This window comes from Pundamilia nyererei, unplaced genomic scaffold (assembly GCF_000239375.1).
Source record: "Pundamilia nyererei isolate P.nyererei 1_Seehausen unplaced genomic scaffold, PunNye1.0 scaffold00020, whole genome shotgun sequence".
NCBI lineage: Eukaryota > Metazoa > Chordata > Actinopteri > Cichliformes > Cichlidae > Pundamilia > Pundamilia nyererei.
This window is the reverse complement of record NW_005187421.1, coordinates 4,395,025-4,414,235: the sequence shown is the minus strand read 5'-3', so window position 1 is coordinate 4,414,235 and position 19,211 is coordinate 4,395,025. Positions and strand designations below refer to the sequence as shown.

Genomic DNA, 19,211 nt, shown 5'->3' with positions numbered 1-19,211 from the left:
GTGGGGGACACAGCAAACATGTGGAAGAAGGTGCTCTGGTCAGATGAGACCAAAATGGAACTTTTTGGCCAAAATGCAAAACGCTATGTGTGGCGGAAAACTAACACTGCACATCTCTCTGAACACACCATCCACACTGTCAAATATGGTGGTGGCAGCATCATGCTCTGGGGGTGCTTCTCTTCAGCAGGGACAGGGAAGCTGCTCAGAGTTGATGGGAAGATGGATGGAGCCAAATACAGGGCAATCTTGGAAGAAAACCTCTTGGAGTCTGCAAAAGACTTGAGTCTGGGGCGGAGGTTCACCTTCCAGCAGGACAACGACCCTAAACATAAAGCCAGGGCAACAATGGAATGGTTTAAAACAAAACATATCCATGTGTTAGACTGGCCCAGTCAAAGTCCAGATCTAAATCCAATCGAGAATCGGTGGCAAGATCTGAAAACTGCTGTTCACAAACGCTGTCCATCTAATCTGACTGAGCTGGAGCTGTTTTGCAAAGAATGGGCAAGGATTTTAGTCTCTAGATGTGCAAAGCTGGTAGAGACATACCCTAAAAGACTGGCAGCTGTAATTGCAGCAAAAGGTGGTTCTACAAAGTATTGACTCAGGGGGCTGAATACTTACGCACACCCCACTTTGCAGTTATTTATTTGTAAAAAATGTTTGGAATGTTTGGAATCATGTCTGATTTTCGTTCCACTTCTCAGGTGTGCACCACTTTGTGTTGGTCTTTCACGTGGAATTCCAATAAAATTGATTCATGTTTGTGGCTGTAATGTGACAAAATGTGGAAAAGTTCAAGGGGGCCGAATACTTTTGCAAGCCACTGTATTTGTGGAAATGGAACAAACAGTGAGGCAGAGGTGGAGGTTGGAGTTTAATGACTACATTCTGGCAGTGTGTGCAGTCCATTTAATTAATTTCATATTTACATAAATTTAAAATGACATAATTATAGTAAATTGTATTTATATAGTGCCAAACAATAGACACCTCAAGTCACTTTATATTGTAAGATAAAGACCCAACAAGAAAACAGAGAAAACCGCAGCAATCAGACGACCCCCTCTGGGCAAGCACATGGTGACAGTGGGAAAGAAAAACTCCCTTTTCACAACCGTTCACAATGTTGTGAATGAAGCTTGTAGTGTAGATCAGAGTAAAAGGGTGAATAAGACCATTACATTTAAACTCGGGTAAGAGTTGCTATAGTTTAGTTGCAGTTAGTTTGACATTATTTAACTAAATATCAGAGTCCTAACTAAATCTAAGGGTTTTAACGCACATTTGCTTCATGTGTTAAGAAAATAACTGATTTCCGCCATTGCTGAATTTTAGTTCAAGCATCAAATGTTGCTTTTAAGCCAAAATTAGTGAGGACCAAGTTGTAACCTTGTGACTCATTTCAGTGCTGGACCTCCAATTACTGCCATGATTAATTACAGATTCAGATTTTTATTTGATTCGTGTGTTTTCGGAACTGTAGCACATCTCAAGCAGCTCATCTAAACTCAAAGTTTGCTGATTGCTTATTCTGGAGCTTACAACCCCATCACATGATCCTCGTTATCAGAGTTTTCTCAGTTGCGATGAAAGTACTTTCCATTATTTGAAGGTTTTCATTTTTCCGCACTTTTTCCTACCATCATTTTCAACATTTTTATAGCAAATGAGCAAACAATTCATAATAGAGGGGAAAAATTAACTGTTACTGTTTAACAAAATAAATCAGTTTTATGATGTTTGAAAACATTTGTACTCATACTTAAGGCTGATTCGGTCTTGTGCAATAATGTTCTAAATAGTTGTGTTTTATTCCAACCAAAGTTGGTGTAAAATATACCAACATATGCTTTTTAAGAGCACAGAAACTGGCGGGAGTACAGTGTGTACTCAAACAGTGTATACAGAGTTATATGTATGACTCTGATGGTTGCCAAACATGCAGTGAGTTAACCGGCACTTAACTCAGCAGCATCTTCCTGAAATACAAAACAAAACAAAAGTCAAAAATTGCTGAAGCAGCAGAATATCACACTTGGGATCACAAACAGATGTGCTGCTTCTGCAGAGCCTGACAGAGTGGCTCCCTGACAGTGCAGTGACACTCGAGCCAGGGGTCTCCTGGTGACAATATCGTCTGTTTAGCATCCATCACACACTTCTATAAATGTTCTCAAGCTGGTGGCAACCAGAGCCGAGTTTAATCCAGGGCCCTCGTTGCTGGAGTAAAACCGCAGGGTTTTACCGAGGAAGAAAGGAGCTTTTCCAAAGATGGGACAGTCATCATCTTCCTCACACAACCACACACAAACATCTATCTTTCCCTTTCATTTCCCAACAACTCAGACTCCTCGCAGAAGCTTTCATGTGTGTTGAAAGGCATCAGCTGGCTGCAGTACACACAGCATTAAAGAACACTTATCGAAGGCGAGCCTCGCAGCTTTGATGCAGATGTGAAATGAGAAACGAGAGAGCCCCAAAGATTGGGGCATAACTTGAGGAGCATCAGTGTTGTTTCACGTGTAAGCCTTCAGAAGACGCACTGGTGATTTGTCCATCCTGCTGCAGAACAAAGACCTGACTAACAAGGGGAGATGTAGTGAGTTGTCCGATGGGTACTGAGGATACTGAACAGAGGAGGATGTGAATAATCTAACCACTAATTGTCATTCATTTCTTATATATATATTCATGCCCAGCAAAACCGCTCAATAGAACCATCAATGCACATAATAACAACCACCTTTTAGATTATTTTAAATGGCGATATTGTCAATATTAATGTAACAGATCCATTTAATTATCAGTCAGAGCTTTACTCAGCCTGCAACACTACCTTTATAATGTGCTTTGTGACTCAGGGGGGTGATTTTGACAACAGTGAGGCTATTTAGGTGTTTCTTTAAGTAAAAATGCTTGCAAAAGTTCAGCAGTAGAAATTTCCCTTAATTAAAAACTTTGAACCTTTCAGGAAAGCGATACAGTGTCTTTAGTGAGATTTTGTCCTTTTGTGTCTGAAAAATCTGTGTAAATCACTGCAAGTCCTCTGATTAATATGTTTTTGTCCTAATTGGAGAGGTTTCATTTCACAATTTGGCTCAGGAAGGCTCAGAGAACTGATTGATGAGTATGAAATCATGTGACAGGCTCTGCAGTCATCACATCTCAACATGAACTGAACATTTAAAGGAGATGGATTTGTTGGATGGCAGTCATCACCACCATCATGAAAGCACCAAATGTGATGCAGCATGAGAAAAGCCATCGAAAGACACGGCCTGAGAATCCCAGCTGTGCAATGACAAAATCGAGAACATCCGGCTTTTCCAAACATTTCTGATGTTTGCTATCTTAACTTCCCTGTCTCTGCATATATTTCAAAAGTACGTCAAAATCAAATGTATTGAACCATGTCTGATACTTAAACTGTAAATAAACAATGCACAAATCATCGTCCTGCTCAGCACAGCCACACACGCCTGTGCACACGGTGCAACGTGACCAGTCAGTCAGAAAAATCTGTCCCATCAGTGGTGTTTTTTTTTTTTTTTTTTTTTTTTTTTTTCATCAGTGGTGTTTGTAACATTTCTGTATGAATGTGCTACTATTGAGTATTTGCATTTTTTCTAAAAAATAATAAATAAAAGAACTGACACAGTTACGTTAAACATAGAAAAATGAAATTTGTTTTTGCATTTTAACCTAGAAGTTTTTAAATTTTAGGAAACATAGAAAAGTAAGGAGTGAAAATGTTGCATTTTGACCAGATTTGTGACCACTAAACACATTAACTTGTGCAATATTTTGGAAGTTTGACAGGGTCCAAGGACCTTGGACCAAGTCACACTGGCCTAGAGACTGGTCTGCAACCATCTGGCAACAACCAGTCATGAGGGAGGCTTTCTAAACTAGTTGTGAAGGGTTGCTAGAGGTTGATAGCAGTCACTGGGAAAATAATTGCCAACAGTCCAAGTCATGCAGATCTACAGACCGGTCAGTGACTCCCTTGCAACAAACATATATTCCTCAACCAGGCGGCAAAAACTTCCCTGTGAGGTCGCTGGCATATTGCTGCGCTGCTGGTTGGAAGGGAAGACAGACTTGTCTGCAAAACAAAGTTCAGCAACTCTCCAAGCTGCAGTGAAACTCTTAACACTGTGATGCAAACTGGAAATGGAGACGGTGCCTCAGTAATGCAGTCAATGTGTTTTAAAAGCTGCAACTAGAAGTTTTGCAACTTTTTACTTTGAAGTTGACCCTTCTCCATTTCTCATTCGGATGATATGTTTTCAAATGTTACTAATACAGTTGTACTTAGCAAGCATTTGCAGACAAACATGAAAACTACAGGCAATCATGGCAATCTGTGAGCAACCAAAGATTCATAGGGAGGTTTTTGGTGCACTGCCTTCTTTGCAACCAGTTTCACTCAGCAAAAGCCAGCCATGTCCAGCAACTACTGCCAGCTAATCAGGGAATACACACTTTTTCAAATACATGATATAACTGCGGTTGCATTTTGTCCAATATGGCAGCCGACTCTTGAGCAATGTGTGCAGGATGTCACATGAGAAACCTCAATAAAGACCAAAAACATTTTGAAATCAGCCTCAAGTGGGCCAACACCTTCCAAAGACACTTTCCCCCTTTATTTCTTAAGTCTATCTTCTTTAATTTTCCTGGTAAACATGCTTGATTTGGAGATTTCTCACATTTTAGGAGATATTCTGCATCAATTTTGTCTTAGTTTAAATAGCATAGAGGGGGAATTAAAGCAAGGAGAAAGCCAGGATATGCCAACCGAACATAATAATTCACTTACATCTATTGAAGGACACATTCCCTCTGAGATATAGATATTCATTGGGTTTTTTTTAAAGTTGTTTTGATGTTGGGTTGTTCACCCTCAGTGTCTGTCCAGCACACATCCACACTCACGGTCCATTAGCATCGACTAATGAGAAAAGGAGTGACATGTGTTTTTTGATCCCGCAGTGAATGTGCTTTTAATTATCATGAGCCCTTTAATTCAAACCTTTGGAGGCACTGTTGCTGCATCAGGAGACTGAAGCTCAAACTAATCAATCTTTATAAACAAGCTTCGGGAGGATTTTGTTGTGGGGGTGAGACGCTGCTCTAAGAAAGTTACTCAGAGCTCAGTGCCATGTCCTTTTATAAACATAAGTGAAACTCTTGAGTCAACATGGAAATCATTTTAATGGGAATCATGTTTTGATGACATGTGTGAGAAAAAAAAAAGGAGGGGAGCTCCCTGAGAAATCCAACAACGCCTCTTTCACACCTTCGTTCGAGTTCATGTGAAGCTCTGCAAAATGCATTATGGCTGACTTGCACACACGTGATTTCTTTGCTGCATGTCTTTCCAAAATGAGAGTTGCAATCATGGTAGCGTATTCTATAATTGTGTCATTACTAACACAAATAGCTTAATGCTTACTAAAATAACAGGCAGGTGAGCTGACAGGAGTAACAGATGCTGTATTTTCTTAAGGGCCACGTCCTATAATGTAACATGCAGTTTTTGCACTTAAGACATATGCCACAATTAATCCTTAAACACATCATAAGCCTCTGCTGTTCACCAAAGTCAAGGAGCCATCTGGAAAACATCCAAAAACAGCAGGACACCCCTCCCAAAAAGACACGCGCACACATCACGTCACAAAACCAACCCCCAAGAAAATCAGGAAGACAGATCCATGTCAGTTTTCATGAGTGTTTTACATCCTTGTGCACTGTAGAACAATGTTCCCTTTAGGTATACAAGCTTCTTCTGCTTACCTATAGAGAGGATGGTGGGGGGACTTTGCTCCTGAAGTTGCCTCTGCCCGATGTCTCAGAGCCCCCACCGTCACACCAGAGAAGACACTGTGAGGTTTATTTGAATTCATCTCCCACTCACTCGTCCCACTACCTAACCAACTCCTCATTATCATTGTTTTATTATCTCAGCATTGTAGTGGTAGAGCCTTTTCAAAGAGGCTTTGGTCAACAGATTTCTCTGCAAGACCGAGCCCCTCGCGGTATATTACCCAGATTCAGGCTGTCACTCTTCACGGGGTTCATGGCTCCCTGCCTTTTCTCTCGTGGCCTCTCTCCCCTCGATGATGGAGCAGATAAGCATGTTGCATGCCGAATCACTGAGCTATGACAAAAAAAAAAAAAAGCCTTTCTGCTCAATAAGACAGATGTAAATAATTGTTGAAAGCAATATAGGGCCCTGCGTCGTGGAGTCCGCTTGATGTTTTGTTTGGCTGCGAGTGAGGTGGCTCAGTTTCGTTCAGGTCCTGAATTGCCTTTTCAAATGTTTAGTTGAGACTCTGCACAAATGAAAAACTGCACAGACTGAGGCAAAAATACAGAATAACTTACCACCCGAATGATTTGGGAAGGGGTGTAATCTGAGCATGAAGGTGGCTATTTTTAAAAACTGCCAACGCATACATGCATCTAAATGAAAGGAGGGGAAAAAGAGAAACAAAGCACATTTAAATAAATACTTTTTTTATTCTGTTATTGGCTTTTTACAGGTACAAAGCATACAGCATGTTATAGTTTTATCAAAAGTGGAAAATACTGATGTTACATTTGTAACAAATGTAAAAAATAAGTCTTCAATCTTACTTTCCCCGAAAGTAAGAACATACATTTCAGCATATGAAAATATTCATAAAAACACAGCTTAAGTAATTTAAGTTAATAAACAGTACAAAAATGTAGAAACCATACATGTCAAAATAATGAACAGAGACGCCAACATCAAGACAAATGACTCCATGATTGCTCATGAATTTTAAAAAAAATGTACACAAGTTCATAGTGTTTTAGTTGGGGTCATGTTTACAGGATTCATACATCATCATCATCATCATCGTTGCCTGAAAACACTTGGCTTGTCTGACAATGTGGTTTTGTGACTAACGACACCCTCACCATCATCCCTCCTGAAAAATCTCCTCTCTTCCTGAACTTGGGCCCAAAAACCAGAATAGTTCTGTCCCGTACTGAAATCCTCAAATGTCTGTAAGGCAGGGGGCTTGATTTAATCTCACTTTTGGAGCGTTTAGCCAGTCGTCTCTAAGAAAACACACCAGGGCAGGCAGACGGACAGACAGAGGGATCATAACATCGGTGGGGTCTGCAATACCGTGCGAGCAAAGCAATGTTCATACTTTTACACTGAGGGCTGTGTCCCGTCACCTACAGGTGCAGTTAGATCAAACACACATGCTTCCTTTTAAGTAAATTAGAAAAATGACCCTAAAAAGACAGAAACTGGGAGATTTCTCTTGCTGTGAGTTTTTAAATTATCTACCCTCTTATCTCTCCGCTGCGAATGTGACAGAAGGTTCTGGAAAGGAGAAGCAGTATTGGTAATAAAGAACAGAAGTGTTTAATCAAGATAATGTGAATGGAGTTTTGCAGTCACCAAATTGAATTCAGACATGGACTTCTTTCTTCAGTGTCAGTGGATATGTTGTAATGAGGCCTCAGAGAGATGAATGCACGAATGTACAGTCTGAACCTAGAAAAGACTGGTAAACCATTCCAAGGTGGCTCATGATGAAATCTGTTCTTTTACAGGTGCCATTTTTCTGCCTTACTGCATTAAAAGTCGTCTTATTATTTTGAGTTATGCAAAAAACATGAAGTCCAATGTTCTCTGGAAATGTACAGTCTTCTTCTTCTTTTTTTTTTAAATTGGAGAACGACACCATATTGTACAACATTGTAATAAATAGTCTCATACATATTGCTCAGCTTCTCCTTCATTAAGAATGGTCACTGAGCCATCTCCACTGTTCATTTCAATGTCTTTTGCTGCCGCATTCTCGGGAAGCAAGGCTAAGTCCTTGAACACATCTACATAATGCCCAAAGCCAGGGCCCCAGTTCAACAGATTGTCCCAGTTGAAGCCACCGGCTTGCTGACCCAGTTTGTGGGGTAGGGTGTAGTGCTGGTCAGTAGAGGGCATCTGGGCAACGCCAGGCCCTCCTTCTGCCCTCCGACTCGAGTAACGCCTCTGTTTAAGCCTCCCGCCGTAGTCCTCGTCGTCAGCGTCTGACTCGTTGACTTGCGAGAGCTTGGGGACCCGGGAGCTGTAGGACACAGGCTTCTCCCGGTCATACTCCATCTCTGAGCAGGTGAAGGAGTCATGTGAGTCACTTTCTGAAGAGGACTCTGGGGCAGGAATGCCATCAGCGGGGTTACGAACCCTTGACAGCGGCCTGCGGCAGTCCTCCTCTGAACTGGAGCGCCCGTGGTCAGCGCTACAGATGCTGGGGTTGCGTGGACGTGGAGTGTTAAGCCGCTCCACTTCCTCGATGGACAGCCCCACAGGAGGCCCCGTCTCCAACGGGATCTGCTCGATCGGCTGCTTCAGCCGACTGCCGGGCCTCGAGGTGTGGCCGTGGCCGGCCATGGTTTGTGGACTCTTGCTGCGCCTCCCCAACCGGGTGGCGTAGTTGAATATGGGTGGCGGTTGGCACATATCATTGTGCAGATCCAGCGGGCTGCCCTCACGACGAGCCAGGTTGAGTTCTCTGGTGGGAGTGTTTCGGTAGAAGGAGGAGGGCTTTGTGAACGGGGCTGGAGAGTGTCTGGAGAGAGGGTTTGGAGTAGGACAGGCAGAGTGGGAATGGCTGAGGGGGGTGGATCTCAGTGCTTGGGTGTACTGAGGCTGGTAGGTGTAGCTTGTTGCTCCGAGAGGTAAGGGAGATTGCCTGGCGAAGCCCAGCGGGCTGTGTCTCTGGATGGAAAACTTGGGCGTGTGACTGCGAAACTGCTTGTAGTGTTGGATGATGTCAGCATCCGAAGGAGCAATACTGCTGGCATTGTCTATATCATAATGTTCAATATCTGCCTCTGGGGCATTGCAGGGGGCACAGGGAGCACTGGGGACCGTCTCGTTGTTGTGAGGAATGTCTGTTTCATCATAGATCAGGTAAGGGTTTTCCCTCTCAATGATGTCTGGTTTGGGGTTCCCTTCCGGTTGCTTCCGTACAGTCATGTCATCTCCATATGGTGGGATGTTATCTGGGTCGTCGAATGCTACATTCTCGCTACCCTTCTTCTTTTTCTTCTTCTTCTTCTCCTTGGGTTTCTTTTCCTTGGGTTCCTTTGGCACTTTGGTCTTGTTGCGGTCCTTGCAATGGTTGCACAGGATCAGGCTGAGCACCACCAAGGCAAGGACAGTGGCACAGCTGCCAACAATAGCTGGCACCGCCCAGATGGGAAGGACCATTGTCTCTGATGTGGGACTGGGGCTGCAGACAAATCCACCATTATTCGCCGTGTTGCACACGGTACCCTGAGGGCACTCGACTCCCAGACAGGCCACCAGGGTCTCACAAGTCTTGCCTGTGTAGAGCTCGGAGCATACACAAGTGAAACCAGAGTGGGGGTCCGGCACGCAGCTGCCTTGGTTCTGGCAGGGATTAGAGGCACAGTCGCCAGGCGGGACACACTGGTATGTGTACCACTGGTTGACGCACATGAGGCCATCCCAGCATGGATTGCTCTCACACAGGTCGGGACCTCTGCAGCCTATTTTGACGGATGAACTGGTCTTGGTTAAAGTGACGAGGCTGTGCTCTCCCATAAATGGCAGGTTCTCTCTGTTGTACTTCACGTAAGCCAAGCAGCCGTCAAAACCTGTGGACAAAAAGAAGAAAAGAAAGGGCTCAGATAACAAGAAACAGCCAACAGCAGCTAACAGGGACATTACAGTGGCCTGAAGGGGAATTGCTTCTGACTGCCACCAGACCGAATGTTTTTTTTCAAAACGTCTGCTGAAGCTGGATTGCTTCCTCATAAATACCAGGAACTGGCAACTATAATAAGAGCTGAAGGAATTTTGTTTAGATGGGTAATTGGTTCAAGCTTAGGATAAAAAGATTTTCATCATGGAAAGCACCTCCTTCAATGAAAAAATAGAAAAATCATATTCTAAAAACTGGCAGAATAAATCACTGGTCAATTTAAGAGAAGAAATATGAAATATTTTCTAACAGAGAATCCATCGTCAGAGGCATTATAGCTTCAAGACATCCATCTGGGTTGGATGAACGTCTCTGTGTCTAATTTAATCTCTTGCTTTGTGTGTTGCCTAACAGTGCTGCCTCACCGGTGCAATTACATTTTTATTGAATTTATCCCAGTGCAGATTAAATCCATTTGTGTCTTTTCATTAGCCCTCAGAAAGCGAGTACACAGCGCTACACAAATGCTCAGATACACACTGAGTTAGGGGGTGGGTTCACAAACAGTCTGCCACAGATCTGCGTGCTGAGGATATGTTTGTTTTGAAATATGCCCCAGTCTTTGTGTAAAAGAGGTTGACAAATCATCCAAATTGCTCATTTTTACCATATTAGTCCATAGTATTAGGTTAGTTTTTCCCTCCCCTGAAACCCTGAAATTTACTGTGCTGCATTACCTCCTCCTGGAAACCCTCTCTTTCACCTTTTCCAAACTGTTCTTAACTCATGCTCGAGGACATCTGATCTGTGATTTAAATCTAAACTAAGAAAAGAGTCCATGAGGCTTCACAGACAGACGCTCCAAGGCGAAGTCAGATTAAATTATAATTAGTTATTTTGTCCATAAATGATACTCTGATAAAGAAACATTTATTTAACTACCGTAAATTCATAACTTTAAATCTTCGCAGTGTCAAATAGAAATAGATTTCAGGCCAGTTACTCAGAGTCTTGTTGGATCGCCACCAAATATGGTCAGCAATTGAAAGAGCAGACTATTAATTCATATGCAGGAGAAAAAAAAAAGAGTACTGAATTCATAAAGATTCACGAGCTCACGTGTGCTGTCGCATACTTGTGCTATATGTCCATGCACACACCTTTACTCTGCAGAAAAGCTTTCCATAACATGTAAAAACACTGCTAGATGTGTAACTTATGCTGGGTAAAGAGTGAATGAGTTTTTCAAAATCATTAACATGTGTGTGAAACTATTGTTAATTGTATTCCACTTGGACCGTCATGTATCTAAAATTTGATTTTCTTGACTAAATGTGATGAGTTTTTTTTTAAAAAGCCTTTTTAATGAGAAGGAGGAGGAGGAGGAAGAGGAGGCACAGGAGCTGTTCTGACTAAATGCGATTTCTTTAGACACACCAACAGTCTTGTGTCAGGATCTGTAGTGGAATTAAGGAAGGGCAAACTCCCCTCTCTAAATTTTCCCATTCAAATTTGTCCTGTAATTTGGGGGTTCAACTCTGCAACACTACAGTCACAGTACATTAAAGTGAGCTCTTAGCAGCCAGTTACAAGCAAATCTGGCAAACGGATGGTGTGTTTCACCGTCCCACTCTGCCACCAGTTCTGCAGCGTCAAGTCATAGCAACAGTGTGTAGTGTAGTTTTCTGACAGTGGCAGCAGTATGTGTTGTTTAACTAGTGATTATAGGCAGCAAACCCTGTATACTGATAAATAAAACTTATATGGAAGAAAACTTATTGTATGTCTTCCATTTTTAACCTTTAACTATTTATTCTATATAGATAATATATATGTTACATATAGCCTCTCTACTTCTTAGTCCACTAACTTTGGCTAGTTAAGCTATATTGATTGTTCCAACATGTAGAGAGCAAAAAATACTATGTGTGAGTGACTACTGTTAACCAAAACCTTCTGTTACAAGGAACAACATGCTTTCTCTCGATCAGCTTCTGGCAATCATCTTGGTCCTTTTCAAACCCTGGAATTCTGAAGTTATTTTAGGTGTCTGGTCGCAGACAGGGTATGTCATTGTGAAGAAAAGGTTTTATTTTGCATGGAGCTTTTTTCCAAAAGTTTCAGTTTTCCTGCCAATTCCAACTAAATTCTGGAATTAAATAGTGGAAAATCACAGCAACAGTTGTTTTGAGGCACTTTATATTGTAAGGTAAAGACCCCACAAGAATAGAGAGAAAGCCCCTTGGCGACAGTGGGAAGGAAAAACTCCCTTTTATGAGGAAAAAACCTCAGACAAAACCAAGCTCAGGGGTGGGTGGCCATCTGCTGAGACTTGGTTGTGGGTGAGGGGAGGGAGACAGGACAAAAAGCATACTGTGGAAAAGGGACAGAGATGAATAATAACTAATGATTAAATGCAAAGTGGTGTAAGTAAGTGAAGAAGAAATACTCAGTGCATCATGGGAAGCCCCCAGCATCCTAAGTCTATTGCAGCATAACTAAGGAACTAAGGAAGGCCTGTTCCAGCCTTAACTATAAGCTTTACCAAAAGGAAAATGTTTTAAGCTTAATCTTAATCTTAGAGAGTGTCTGTCTCCCAAATCCAAACTGAAAGCTGGTAAAGATTAGATGCAGGAAAATGTACACCCCAAATGCCCATATGTCCACATGTCCATCATTTTTACTCTTCCCCCCAATAAATGACAGGTAACAGCTACACTGTCCAGGCTTACCTGCTCCAGTTTTCTGCTGAGCTGGCCCTGGCCCAATCCCACCAAGCGAGAAGGTTAAAACGCTGAGACCTCCAAAATCCTGTGTGGGATGTTGGATGACCCTAGGTTGGCCGTTGTCCACCTGGAGCACAGTGGCTGAGCCGTTCTTGACCAGCTGTAGCGTGTGCCACTGGCCGTCTGAAACCACTGCGTCTACCACGGTGCGCTCCACCTTCCCCGCAACGCCGGCGTCTGAGATGTAGTGGATGTTGCCGTTCCTCAGCTAAGAGAAGCAAATTTTAGATTTTAGTTATTCGCTCACAGCTCAGAGTGATCAGAGTAAACCGGATCTAGCTGGCTTTGGTAAAGACATGCATATAAACAGTATATAAAAGACATTAACAATCATGTGAATCTGCAAACTGCCATTATTTCTGATGTCAAGCATAAAATAAAAATAGTCTTTGAAGAAAGTCGAGATAAACAGTGGTTAAAACTGCAGTTTTTTAGATTAATGCAATAAGTTATCGTGTCAGTATCAATCATGACCGATGAGAGGAAGTCTTGTCTCAGTCCCCACAAAACTACCACAGCAGTGCTTTCAGACTATGGTCGGAGATCGAAAACAAAAATGCAGCTGGATGCTCATACTATAAATCTTTCTCCCACTGGGACACACTGCAGTCAATCATGTTCTCACAACTTGTGTGTGTAGCTACAGTCACTCAGCCAGAAGATGATCAGAAGCTCAAGCACGACAAATTTAGGGAAAGCGCATATATTCCAACGGCCACAAGAGAAGGCTCTTTACTGAAGAGGGACGACGATTGTGCTTTAAAAAGAAATTAATCAAGCTCGCTTTGGCACGCACAGCAAATTTGTGGCTTACACTGTGTATGGTAATCGCATGTGTTCTCCCGACTTCGATGGAAAAGTAATCCTACCCACCTCCCCCAAAATCAGCAGTGATAAGTCGCTTCCGGAAGAATTGATGTAAAAAGGGAAAAGTGGAAGTCTCCCCAGCCAAAGAATACTAAGAGCTCTCAAGCTGGAAAACCAATCAAGGAGTTTATCTATTAAACATCTTGTTTTTCATTTCTCAGTTTATATAGTTCTCTCTCAACATATGTACACCCACAGTATGTATTCCCCTACTGCTCTTTTGTTTTTAGGTTTCAAAGCACTTATAATACTTTTCTGGACTATTTAGGAAGCCGCAGTGGTGATTTGATGAGCACCAGAAGCCGTTCAGTGGCGGAAAACAAAATCATAAGAGACAAAGCCCGATGCTGAAGTGGGAACGGGTTGATGGTGCTGAGACTGCAGGGTGTCTACATGGAAACTGAAGAGGATGAATGAACGCTCAGGCCTCCTTGGGCAGCTGCCCACGGTCAGGCAAAGGGAGGAGGGTGTACTGAACAGGACGAGAAGAGAGAAAAGACAGACTGGAGTAAAAGAAAGTGGGCGAGAAAGACGGGGTAGATTTCCTAGAATGAAAGTGGAACGTAGCACACACAGAAATATATATTACCTAGACATGTTTAGGATACAAATGTTCAAGGTGTCTTAACAGTGTATCAGGAGCTGTGGCGTAAATACTGTTAGTGATGCAAGATACTGCCTGGTCTACAGCTCTGTCATACCAAAAGAAGCTGGTACGTAGGTGCTTAAAATATCATCTACATAGTAACTTCATAGATAATCTATGAAACATCAAAGACAGAAGCTTCATTTTACTAGACCTGAGTTGATCCGGGGCTTTAAATTTTAGTGAATAGCCTCCCTTTCTAAGCATAGCTACTTATTTACTGTTCACAAGCATGATTTGGAAAGCTTTTATTGTGAAATTTACTCTTCTCATTAAACTCATTAAACTCACACACAAGGCAACCTTCCTCACCTTAACAGTAGTGTAGTTACTGCTCTCTTGCACATGCAGCAGAGTGCCGGTCTTGCTGCGTGTCCTGAACTTGACCTTCAAGTTGCTGGGACCCATGGGGTCAGAGGTCGTTCCCTGCAGAGACCGTCTCAGCAAGATGTCACGTTTTGGGCCCTGCTTCAGGGTGTAGTCCAGGCGGCCAGTACCATCCAGAGACAGAGCGGTGTCGGCTGTCATGTCTGTGTGAGAAAGACAGAAAATATCTTGTGACTTCACACGAGTTTCGCAGGCGGCTTTTAAACTTCCATTTCCACTCTGCTCCTGGCGGACGGTCAGGTGCAAATGATTTTCCTAATCCGACTGCCATAACCACGAATCGGTCCTTCCATTCTTACCAGCGATTACTGATATCTTCCCATAACATCATCCAGTCAGTTTTCAGAACAGCCCGTGTATCGCTGAGCAAGATAATGATTTCTAATAGAGATTAAGTAGGAAAATAACTGAAATGAAAACTGCAAGCCATCTCATTATTACTTAGTGGGATGGCACGTGAATTTTGTGTGCATGTTAACTATAAACCTGAGGCATTGCTAATTGCATCATTTCATTTCAAGAAGCAACAAGCCTTTTGGCATATTTCATTATTACTATAATGAATATGAGCCCTCTTGCTAATACACTATTAAAAGATTAGCATGTTATCCAGGATAAATAGCCATATGAATGTTAATAAAATACTGATGTGATTATTTCATGAAAGCAGTGCATTTATGAGGATATTTGTATATTTTGGAAAAAGGTAAAAAGGCTCAAAAGTCACTTTTAAGTTTTCTATTTAAAATGTGCTTAGAAATAAGAGCACAGATGAAAATGAAACAGAATTTTAACAAATTATAAGATTTATCAACAGTCACTGAGACTCAGAGAAATTGGTGTTGGTGAGTTTTCTTACTGTCAGAGACTGACTGCAAGTAGTTGCAGTGACCAGTTCCTGCCGAGAGATTGAGCCTGCAACACATTCAACCTCTGCACGAGCACGGCTGGACAGGTGTGGGAGGCAACCTGTGTCTAGACAACTGTAGTCTGACTTGAACTACATTCCATCTGAGACAACTGCCGTCTAATTTACTGATCCAGACAGATTCCCAACATGTTGCAATCAGTCTCAGTCAGTCTGTGCTAATAGGTGCAACTTCTCTGCGATGGGTCTCTTTGCAACAGGGGACTCAACTCGGCTGGTTGTATTCTGGTTCTATTCCCAAATAAGAGCAATGTTGCTGAGCACCTATGTCATTTTGTAGTAAAGTCACCGTTCTGCAGTAACTATCACTATTTGTAAGATTTTGACCCTGAATGTAAGCAGTTATTGTGAAAGTAGATGGGATTTTTCTTGCTAATTTATCACAGTTAATTGGCATATTATCTCCAAAAAATTTCCACAAAGTTGCAAAATTGCATGTTCAATGCACCAAATCACAATAATTTTGGTTGTGCCGCAAACTCCAACCACTGTTTTCTCTAATAGGACTGTAGCACAAGTCTGTCGTGCCACTTATTATCTGAGGATGAATGTTTCTGTCCCACATTCACAGGGTTCAAAAATGTAAATCTTTACACAATCTGTTCTTTAAATTAAATTAACCAGGGCCCTAGAGTCTACATGACATATTTTATTCACGGCATTTCTTGTTGTTGTTGTTTTTTTTTCTTTTCTCTTTCCAGCAAACAATACATATGGCACTAAGAAAGCCTGCTCTGCTCCATGTGTGCTAGAAGAAAATGTCTCTCATCCTTTTTTTCGTGCCAGTAAGCAAACCAGCAGATTTCCCACAAAATCAAACCTGATGGCAAACAGGGAAAAGCTCGCAGTAATGATCTTGTTTGTTTCCAGTAACAATATCAAAGTCTTTGAAAAAAATCTGGTAATAATTACCGGTAACACCGCAAAACACAATGTTGCACCTTACACAGTAGCTATAAGTTTCTGTCAGTTCTCATGTGTCTCAAAGGGTTTTCTGCATTTTTTTAGGTCTCTGATGCAAGTCGAATTTATCTCCTATAAAGTACACAAATGCTTTGAAATGAAGCTCAGAACCCACCGATGTGGTCTATATTAAGCTACATGGTGCAGTATGATGACTCAGGAGGGATAATTCATAAATAATCATGGCAGAATATTCCTAAGTGCAAACTCAGCAAAAAGAGAGACTTCAAAGACATATACTTACATTTCTCACAGAATTTGCCAGTGAAGCCATCCACACACTGGCATTGTTGCCAAGACCAGTGGTCCACACAGGTGCCCCCATGTCTGCAGGAGCTGGTGGTGCAGGCTCCTTCCAGTCTCGGACATCTACGGACACAATAACACACAAACTGACAATCAGACAGTGAATTTGACAAGTCAGCCACACAGGCGGGGGGTCCGCGGAAAAAGGAAACTCCAAAAACAGGAGCAGATGAGCTGTGATTTCTCTTCCCGTGCGGCAATACAAAAAACCCCATAAAGAACCTCAGAGAATTAGCATATTAAAAGATCTGTCCTCGCTTCGCCATTCACGAGGAAGACAGTGAGGAAAAAAATTCTCTGGAATTCTGCAATTGGTTTCCCCCGTCAAAAATCTTCCATTTGTACTTCAAAAAAAAAAGAAGACATCTTTTTAAAAACTCCCGAGAGGGTTTGAAAGTGTGAACAGATGTCCCACAGCGAGAGTCAAGGAGGTTAGAGAAGACGGACAGATGGGAAGAAGAAAAAGGAGATGGAGAGAGGCTGGGAGCGGGAGTAAAGGGGGAGAGGTTGGGATGCGGACCTGTCAAGGATGCCATGCGATGCCAGCGCCTGACTGGGCTCCAGCGGGCGGCCGTTGACGGCAAACTCCATGATGCAGCCGACAAAGTCGTGGGTGGCGACCTGACCGCGCCGATGAAGGATGGGTTCTATTGACCTGACGCCTCCCACAGAGAGCCTGTTGGGCTGCACATCGAGGATCCTACAAACACGCACACAGATAGATGAACAGGAGTGCACAAAGACTTAAAATGGATCACGACAGAAAGGAACATATGAGCAGAAACCCAAACGCTAAAAAATGCATTCAAGTATTCAAAGCACACACACAGACACGCACATTTTCACAAGCTTACACAGAAAAACAACGTGGGTCAGCGAGTTTCACAACAATATGGTCCCAAGACCCTTGCAAAATAAACCTTTGCTGATCTCTGTGGCCTTTCCTCATCTGCCAAATCTGTCTCTCACGCATACACACATATAAAATACGCACACACACACACAGAGCAAAAAACACACAGGAAAACATGCACAGTCTCAAGTTTTCGCCCCACAGGGCCTGGCTCTGTGCAGCAGCACTGGTCATCCAGTAATTTAATGACGGTTTACATCATATATCACATATTTGCAACAGATGACTTCATTCTGACTTTGAGTTATTTGTGTAGAAATATGTAAGAGAAAGGCATTTTAAGCAATTTGCATACAACGGAAGACTTAGACAGTAACACAGGAGTAAAGGTCACAATGCTTTGTCTACAGCATTAAGGAATTTTCACTATAATAAAAAGAATTAAAGGTCAACACTTTAACCAGAATAGCCATAAAAATTTAGAAAAAAATATAGAAATATTTGTTTGAACAAAAGTAAAGTTTCATTCTTTGCTCTCTACTTTAGAGATTAGCACTTAATAGAACTGGAAGCATCACTGTGAAACTAAAGGTTGAACCTCTGCAATTCATCTCTAAAGTACTGCTTAAAGAAAAACAGTTAAGGCAAGACAAAAATATAAATTGCTGCTTACTGTTATGAAGCTTCCTAACAAAGTTCACTTTGTTCTTATGAATCATCTTGTGGGTCCTTTAACTCACAAAATGTCTAAATTAAGCAAAGGGAAATAAACCATGCTAAGTTTATCCTGAGAAATGGCAGCTGAAACGTAAGCTGTTTTCTCATTTTCAGATGTAAACTTTGACAAGTGTATTGAGAATGTCAGAGGAATACAGTCGAGACCTTGGATGTTGCGTTAGATGTCTTCTCAGTCCTCGAAATACACAGTTTGGTTTACACGAGTGCCTGAGTAGAGCCTCAAGGACACACTTGGACATTAAATGGAATTTGTACTAAGGAGGTGGCAGAGTAATGAGTCTTCTAAGGTAACCTCTAGAAAAGTTGAAAAGTTCAAGGATACAGAACATCCGTGCAAGCTGCTGCACATACAGCAACATTTTAAAGCCATAAAATGTTGGAAAACACGGATCGTCATCCATTGACGAGAAGGACAATATGTGGTTAATTAAACCTCTTGATTATGTAGTGTTGATTCACTGCAGAGCGCAACGCAACAGCTGTAAAATATTAGACAAGTATGCTCACACCAGGTATACAAAACCTTTTGGTTATGTATGACTTTCCATTATTTTTACAGTTGTGAAAAATTATTCATCAAGTTTTCCAGTCCTCAGAAGTGAAACTGTCAACAGCGCTTTCCCATTCACAGTTTCTACGGATCATAGAAACAGCTGTTCAGCGTACTGGGCAATACATGCATATATGTGTTTTTGTGTGTGTGTGTGCTGCTTTCTTACCAGTCAGTGTGCACTGCCACGTTGCTCACAGCACAGTAGCCTGGTTCCTGGTCATCACCACACAGGTCCACGGTCAGGGATGCAGCCTGCATGATGACAAGAACACACATACTGCTGTCACGTGTGATTCTCTTTAAGAGAAACAGCTGTGAAGCTACACTGACTCACACAATTATTGTTCAGGGAGGAAATTACATTTAAGTAAAAAATGTTTCTGGAAGAGTGTGGTTGACATAAACACCAACAACATGTGTCACTCACTGTTATTTGTGGTAGGGGTGGGCCATAAA

The 19,211-nt window shown here is 42.1% G+C and overlaps 1 protein-coding gene across 2 annotated transcripts in view; it reads right to left on the bottom strand.

Annotated features, from left to right (window-relative positions):
- Positions 1 to 6,541: 6,541 nt before the first annotated feature.
- fat4 (FAT atypical cadherin 4) overlaps positions 6,542 to 19,211 on the bottom strand; it is a 100,272-nt gene continuing 87,602 nt past the window's right edge. For both annotated transcript variants that reach the window (XM_005726559.1, XM_005726561.1), the window contains 6 exons: positions 18,922 to 19,007; positions 17,132 to 17,311; positions 16,550 to 16,674; positions 14,340 to 14,557; positions 12,461 to 12,722; positions 6,542 to 9,681 (listed from right to left, as the gene is read on the bottom strand). In XM_005726559.1, the coding sequence (XP_005726616.1) occupies positions 7,772 to 9,681; positions 12,461 to 12,722; positions 14,340 to 14,557; positions 16,550 to 16,674; positions 17,132 to 17,311; positions 18,922 to 19,007 (2,781 nt within the window). In that variant the 3' untranslated portion in view covers positions 6,542 to 7,771. The remainder of the gene's footprint in view (positions 9,682 to 12,460; positions 12,723 to 14,339; positions 14,558 to 16,549; positions 16,675 to 17,131; positions 17,312 to 18,921; positions 19,008 to 19,211) is intronic.